Source organism: Trichechus manatus, unplaced genomic scaffold (genome assembly GCF_000243295.1).
Source record: "Trichechus manatus latirostris isolate Lorelei unplaced genomic scaffold, TriManLat1.0 scaffold00300, whole genome shotgun sequence".
NCBI lineage: Eukaryota > Metazoa > Chordata > Mammalia > Sirenia > Trichechidae > Trichechus > Trichechus manatus.
Genome location: NW_004444236.1, coordinates 635540 through 643997, shown reverse-complemented (window position 1 = coordinate 643997; position 8458 = coordinate 635540). Strand labels below are relative to the sequence as shown.

The 8458-nt window shown below is 41.0% G+C and overlaps 1 protein-coding gene across 1 annotated transcript in view; it reads right to left on the bottom strand.

The window, feature by feature from the left end:
- Positions 1-3426: 3426 nt before the first annotated feature.
- The window catches only part of LOC111819196 (ubiquitin-conjugating enzyme E2 N-like), a 98374-nt gene continuing 93342 nt past the window's right edge, over positions 3427-8458 (bottom strand). The window contains exon 3 of the mRNA XM_023725347.1: positions 3427-4026. Within this exon, the coding sequence (XP_023581115.1) occupies positions 3523-4026 (504 nt within the window). The 3' untranslated portion in view covers positions 3427-3522. The remainder of the gene's footprint in view (positions 4027-8458) is intronic.

Below are 8458 nucleotides of genomic sequence, written 5' to 3'. Positions count from 1 at the left end.
CATTCACGACTGCCAAAGGTAGTAACACTATCTTACTGATAAGACTTTCTTGATGTATCACCTTTCCAAAATCAGTTAAATTGAACACTTCTATCACAACAGTACAATATGAGTGCCCAAAACATAATCTTTTGTTGGATAATTTTCTTAAATAGCAACTGATTTTTGTGCTCCTTCACAGTGTTCTCTTCCCACTACCATTCCTGCTCATGATTCATGCCACCCTGTGCTCTGTTTTTTAGGAGAGACCTGACAGAAGATCATAAACGTAATAATGTCTGCTTGTGGGTTTCAATCCAAGAGCATGAAGAACCGAAGGCATAGAAAAGGTCTTTTGAGAGAACTCATGATGAGTGAGCGGGTCTTTCCTGCTCACCCAGTGGGTCACAGAGAGAGTGGTTGGGAATACTTTGGTATACCTCCTATGGTAGAGGCTGGACACTGAAAAATAAATGGCTACACGTTCTGTTGAACTCTGTGATGCTGTGGACTTAAAGGTCACTCCCGGTGATTCCCATGTTCAAGATGGTTTTGGTCACATGAAATGTTTCCTTGGATGTAGAAATGCGTATGACATATTTGTAGGGAGATGGGACCTTGGAAAGCATGACGGAGTCCCTTCCAAGCTAGTATCCACGACAGAAGCAGGGTGATACTGAGATGTCAGTTGATATTGGAATGCCAGTACCACTTTGTGGCTGAGGTGGTAATGAGTAGACAAGGGTCCATTAAGGAATCCAGTGCCAAAATTACAAACAGGGACAGGCTACTAACTACATCTTCCCACAAACATACACAGAAATGACAGAGGGAAATATGGATTCTTGGAACAAACAGCAACATAAATGCTAAGAACAATAACAGAAAGCCAGAAAGAAATATTGACAACCCTCATTGTATAAAGAAAGGCAGTCTTCAACTGATATGTGTGGTATGGTGGTGGTGGAGTCCGCAGCATGGGGCACACAGGCCACTTTAGGCTAGAGTTTGGGTGACAAACTGTAGTAGATAATGAAGGTTTGAGTCCTCCCTTGAGTTTCCCTAATGATGCAGCTCAAAAATATGGGCATGTGAGCTCACTCTGTCAGTGACTGTGAGGGGCAAATCACGGCAGAGTAAAAGGGATGCTGGGATAAGATTTGACAGAAAGATAAGTGAATTCCCTTTTCCACCTAAGATTTCTGGCCAACTGGGAAAGGGTATCTGTAATCTAAGCCTACTCTTCGATAGGATAGAGAAGCATGCAATCATTAAGGTTTTGATAAATACTCTAAAGCCAAATAAAGGGTGCTGTGAGAGCAAAGATGGGAGTACTTGATGTATTCTTGTAGTAGGATACAAGAAGAAGTTTCCTGAGCTACAAATCTAGGCTGACAGCTGAAGACATTTGGTCCAGGGAGAACACAGGAGAAGGAGATCCCAAACAAAGGAAGTAGCATATATGAAACCACCTAATCTCAGAAGGAACATGGAAGGGTGAACATAAATCCTGAAATTCAGTCAGGGAGCAAAGGGGAAGTGGTTGAAAAAAAGCTGGGATTTCAGGGATAAACTCCCTCTCATATCCATCTCTACCTGCCTGTTATGGATTGAACTAAGTTCCCCAAAAGTATGTCAACTTGACTAGGCCAGGATTCCCAGTATTTTGTGGTTGTACACCATTTTGTCATCTGATGTGTTTTTCCTATGTGTTGTAAATCATACGTCTATGATGTTAATGAGGCAGGATTAGAGGCAGTTATGTTAATTAGGCAGAACTCAATCTACAAGATTAGGATGTGTCTTGAGTCAATCTCTTCTGAGATATAAAAGAGAGAAGTGAGCAGAGAGACAGGGGACCTAATACCACCAAGAAAGCAGAGACAGGAGCTGTGCACATCCTTTGGTCCCAGGGTCCCTGTGCTGAGATGCTCCAAGACCAGGGGAAGATTGATGTTAAGGACCTTCCCCAGAACTATCAAGAGACAGAAAGCCTTCCCCTGGAGCTGGCTTTCTGAATTCAGGCTTCTAGACACCTAAACTGTGAGAGAACAAATTTTTCTTTGTTAAAATCATCCACTTGTGGTACTTTTGTTGTAGCCAAAATCTGTTGCTAATGAGTCAATTCTGATTCATAGCCACCCTAAAGGACAGAGTACAACTGCACCATAGGATTTCCAAGGAGCACCTGGTGGATTCAGATTGCTGACATTTTGGTTAGCAGCACTAGATGATTAAGACACTGTCTAACTACTTGCCAGCACTCTCTCTCTACCCGAGGACTAACCCGAAACAATAACTGTCCTAAAGACTGGAAGTATGTCATGAATGCATGCCAATAGGAAATGAATTAGAATCCTATAGGGTCTCAAAGTAGACTCTTGATCAATGGTTGGACGTTAAATTAGATAAAGTTATTGTAGAGAGTTGTGAATTAGTTGAAAAATGATTTACAGATTTTGATCATCCCTTTATTATAGTGTGGGGAGACACAAGGTATGAGGATAGGAAGATGGTTCCTTGGACGTGAAACTCTTGGATGTGAATACTGGAGGCTTCACAAGAATCTAAGCACAACTCTCAGTTTTAGATGTGCTACTTGTTCCTAAGATATGCGTATGCTCACCTTTCTCTTTTGGGAGCTTCATCCTTTTGGGGTCAGAAAGTTGGGTGAATGTGTGCTGGCTTTGAATAGAAGGCAAAGCAAGCAAGACCACTTTTTTCTATTCTTTTCTCTATGCTTTCTGCTCTGTTACTTTTTTTATGTTATATGAGAGTTTTAATTTTTAAATACGTTTGTCACATTAGGAAAGTGTAATAAACATACTAAAATAAACTGTTCAAAGCAAAGTAGAACAAAAACAATTTTACTAAAATATGACATTTACAGAAGTTGTCAGGCAAGCCATATAAAATGGTCACAAGCTTTTTCTTAAAGGGAGGATTCCACACTTGACAGCAAAGTCACAATGCTATTAGTAAGGGCAGTGATGTTTATTTAAAGTTCCCATTTTGGTTCAAACAATCAAGCTTGTCCATCTACATCATCTAAATAATGTTAGACTTGGCTACAAGGTATATTCTAAAGAACAACTGGGTAGCTACTTTTAAGCAATGCAATTAGATCACCATAAAAAGTGGGTAAGGAACAAATAAATTTAAAATAAAGCCACCTCCCCCCTCAAAAAAAAAAAAAAAAAGACAAATATCCACACCACTGCAGCTAACTCTAACAACTACCTTCATTCACAGTGCTTCATACATAAACCATAATGGGAGAGAAAAGAATAAATGCAGAGAGGCACCACTGCATTAAAATGTTTTGCAACAATCCACAGGATACTTCTAGCCTCTGCTCATGCTTTACAACAATGAATCAGGATGAGACAGATTTGCTATTGTGCATTTAATCACCAAAGAACAGAAGATATCTGGGCTTTTATTCTGTAATTTTGCTAAGACTGTGTCCATTAAACGCAAACAAAAAAGGAAGAAGTCTTGGCAGAACAGGAGAAGTGATGCACACTTGATGATCAGATTGATTTAAATATTATTCACGGCATATAGCTTAGTCCATGCTCTAGCTGTTTCTATGCTTTGGGCATCGTTGGTCATCCACTGCTCTGCTACGTCATATGCTAATGGATCATCTGGACTGGGAACACTTAACAAAGCCTGGATCGACAGCAGAACTGATTGGATTTTTAGTGTTGGGGACCAGTTATCTTTCAAAATATCTAAACCTATTCTTCCCACCATGTCTACATTAGGAAGATAAATTCTGGTCATGAAACATACTTTAGGGGCTACCAGTGGATATTCTCCTGGAAGGAATAGCTCAAGTTTAAAAGTCCCTCCTTCAAAAGGGGAATCCTGGGGGCCAGCAATGACCACATGAAAATAACGGGCATTGCTCTCATCTGTTTCTACTTTAATGCCAGGAACTGGTTTTTCCAGCAGACTCTTGGTTTTCTTGATAATCCTGTGGAGCAGCTCAGCCGTCTTGTCAGATCCCAAGTTCAGCTTCTGGTCTACTTGGTCACATTTCTATGGAATAATAGCACAAATTCAGAAACTCCAACCACCTCCTTGGCATCCACATCAGCCAGCACTCCAACCTCCTCCCAGAAAATGTCATTCTATGCTAATTTCAATTCCACTGGCCTTCAGTGAAGACATGGACCTATCTATACCTGCTGCAACTTGACTTAAGACATCTGGTGAAGCACAACTCAGGGGTAGTTTTTTGTTTGTTTTGTTTTTGGTGAATAACCTTACCAGATTCTAAGGAAACCAAACCTCAGGACAATTTCACCTGCACTTGTGGATGTTTGCTGGGTAAGCCTTTCTCACCAAGCACGTACCTAAATGGGTGTTTATGAACCGTTCTTCAGGTTCCATCCAGAAACCATGTCTCCTTCCTTGCATGTGTTCTGATCAAGATCGTGCTGGAAATCACTCTGTCTAAGCCACAATTCCAGAGGCAGGATACTGCTATCCTTGTAGTCCACATTAGGTAGCTAAATCCTTCCAGATTCTCAACCTTATTTGAAAGTATTCACTTTCCACCTGGGCCATTAGCATTACCAGGATCTATTCATTTTGTTTAAGCAAGGGAGGGGATGTTCTAAAATAATATAAATTGACTACCATTAATTTCGTCAATAGAAGCCCTTTTCTAACATTCACCCTATTAGGGTAATTTGCCACAATATATACCACTTCTGACATCCAGGGATCCAACCATAAAGTTACACTTGAAGATAGAGTGGTGGATGTGAGAGCTGCTTGCAGTACCAGTTTCTAGAGAGTGCATTCTTGACTAGAGCACCCCCTGACCGCCTCTTGCCAGTTTATTCCTAATTAAAAAGCTTCAAGTGCCTGGGATATGAAACGAAATCCAACACATAACAGTATAACACTATAACAAGTTTAACATTATAACACTATAACAAGTTTCAAACAGCTGCATCTCACTCTAAGTGTCTCTGGGACATTGTAGAACATTTATAACCATGATGAACCTCAGTTCTCACATGTGAGCTGGGATTAACAATAGTGATCTCATGAGTGTTATATAGAATAAATGAGATTATGTACAGAAAAACAAAGGTTTTAGAGTTCAGCGTAGGATAAATCCTCAGTAAAGAGAATTCTCATATTGTCCTTGTCATTTTACTATGTCTAATAAGGGTTATTTGTCTTCTGCCTTCAGGAGATGATTCAAGCTTTATGCAAATATTGTTAATGGAAATCCCAGAATGATGTTTTAATAGAGGTACTTTAGAGAAGAATCTTCGCCGTTCATGACTGCCAAAGGTAGTAATATCATTTATGGACAAGACCTTCTTGATGTATCACCTTTTCAAAATGAATTAAATCAAACACTTCTATCACAACAGTACAATATGAGTGCCCAAAACATGACCTTTTATTGGATAATACTCTCAAATAGCGACTGATTTTTGTGCTCCTTCATATTGTTCTCTTCCCACTACCGTTCCTGTTCTTGATTCATGCCACTCTGTGGTCTGTGTTTTAAGAGAGACCTGAGAGAAGATTACAAATGTAATAAAGGTCTACTTCTGATTTTGAATGCAAGACCATGAAGAACCGAAGGGACAGAAAGGGTTTTTGAGAGAACTAATGATGAGCGAGCAAGTCTTTCCTGCTCACCTACTGGGTCATAGAGACAGTGGTCAGGAATGCTTTGGTAAAACCCCTGTGGTAGAGGCTGGACACCGAAGAAGAAATAGCTATGCATTCTGTTTCCCTCTATGAGACAGTGGCATTATATAACCCTCTTGGTAATTCCCATGTCGAAAACAGTTTAAGTCACATAAAATGTTTCCCTGATGTAGAAATGCCTGTGCCATATTTGTAGAGTGGTAGGACCTTAGAAAATGTTACACAATCCCTTCCAAGGCAGCATCCATGTAAGAAGTAGGGTGGCTCCTAGGTGTCCATTCATATTAAAGTAGAAGTATCACCTTGGGCTTGAGGTGGCAATGATTAGACAAGGATCCATCATGGAATTCAGTGCTAGAATAACAAATAGGGACAGGCTGCTAACTACGTCTTCCCACAAAAAACAAAACAAAACAAAACTTAGAAACACCAGAAGGCAATATGGATTCTTGGAACAAATGGCAACGTCAACTCTAACAACAACAAAAATAGTCAAAAAGAAATACTGAGAACCCCCATATACAGAAAGGCAGTGTTCAACTGGAATGTGTGGTATGGTGGTGGTAGAGTCTGCAGCATGGGGTGCATGGGCCACTTTAGGCTAGAGTTTGAGGGACAAACTACAGTAGATAATGAATGTTTGAATCCTCCTCTTGTGTTTCTCTGATGATTCAACTCACAAATATAGGCATGTGAGCTCTGTCTGCCAGTGACCATGAGTGGCAAATCACGGCAGAGCAAAAGGGAGGCTGGGATAAGATATAATGAACAGAGATGTGGACTACCTTTTCCACCTCTGATTTCTGTCCTCTGGGAAAGTTTCTTTAATCTGAGCCTACTGTCCGATAGGGTAGAAAAACATGCAATTAATAATGTTGAGATAAATACTATAAAGTCAAAGTAAAGTGTGCTGTGGGAGCAAAAATGGAGGTCTTGATGTGTTCTAGGAGTGGGGTATCAGGGGAACTTGCTCAAGTTACAAATCAAGGCTGACAGCTGAAAACACTCAGACCAGGGAAGAGACAGAAGAAAGGGATCCAAAGCACAGGGAGTAGCATATGTGAAAACACCTAATCTTGGAAGGAGCATGGAAATGGTGAATATAAATCCTGAAATAAGGTCAGCGAGCAAAGGGAAAAGGGTATAAACTAAGCTGGGATGTAGTGGATGAACACCTTCTCATATCTATCTCTGCCTGTCTAGCTACTTGCCAGCACTCTCTCTCTACCCCAGAACTAACCAAAGACAATAATTGCCTTGAAGACTGGAAGTATATCATGAAAGCATGCCAATAGGAAAGGAATCAGAATCCTATACGGTCTCAAAGTAGACCCTTGCTCAATGGTTGGGGATTAAATTAAACAGAGAATTGTATGGAGTTGGGGATTAGTTGAAAAACTATGTACAGTTTCTGATCATTCCTTTATTCATAGTGTGGGGAGGCACAAGGAATGGGACTAGGAAGATGGTACATTGGATGTGAAACTGCTGGATGCAGATGCTGGAGGCATCACAGGTATCTGAGTTCTGCTTTCAGCTGGAGATGTGCTGCTCATTCCTAAGGTATGTTCATGCTGACTTTGCTCTTGGGGGAACTTCATCCTTTTGGGTTCAGAAGTTTGGGTGAATAGGTGCTGGCTTTTAATATGAGCCAAAGCTGAGCAGACTGCTCTTCTCTCTTCTTTTTCTTTAAGCATGCTGTCCTCTCTGTCACTTATCTATGGAATAATAGCACAAATTCAGACACTCCAACCACCTCCCCGGCATCCACCTCTGCCAGCATTACATTACAACCACCTCTGAGAAAACGTCATTCCCTGGTCATTGCAGTTCCACTGGCCTTGAATAGAAACCTGGCACATCAACTGCCACTGTTTTCCTAAGCCACCTGGTCAAGCACAACTCACAGGTAGTTTTTTTTTCCATACAAAAATTTGAACATACATTGTTATATGACCCTAATTGCTCCCACCATACTGTGACAGCACACTCCTCCTTTTCACCTATGATTCCCCATGTCCATTCAACCAGCTCCTAACCCTCTCTGCCTTCCCATCTCACCTCCAGACAGAAGCTGCCCATTTAGTGTCTAGTATCTAGTTGAGCTAAGAGGCACACTCCTCACAAGTGTCACTTTATGTCCCACAGTCCAGTCCAAACCCTGTCTGGAGAGTTGACCTCGGACTTTGTTTTAGTTTTGGGCTGATAGAGAATCGAGTGGCCATGCTCTCTGGGGTTCCTCCAGTCTCAGTCAGACCACTAAGTCTGGTCTTCTTACAAGAATTTGAGTTCTGCACCCCACCTTTCTCCTGCTCCATCAGGGACTCTTTGTTGTTCTTCATTCTCCTTTACTCCACGTGGTTGGGACAAATTGATGCATCTTCGATGGCCGCTAGCAAGCTTTTAAGACACCAGACGCCACTCACCAAAGTAGGACGCAGAACATTTTCTTAATAAGTTTTGTTATGCCAATTGACCTAGATGTCCCCTGAAAGCATGGTTCCCAGACCTCTATCCCTGCTACTCTAACCCTCAAAGTGTTTGATTGTATTCAGGAAAGTTCTTAGCTTTGGTTTAGTTCAGTTGTGCTGACTTCCCCTGTAGTATGTGCTGTCCTTCCCTTCACCTAAGATAATTCTTATCTACTATCAAGTTAGTAAATAACCCTCCCCCTCCCTCCCCATCATCATAACAATCAAAGAATGTTTTCTTCTGTGTTTAAACCTTTCCTTGAGTTCTTATAATAGTGGTCTTATACAATATTTGTCCTTCTGTGACTGACTAAATTCAC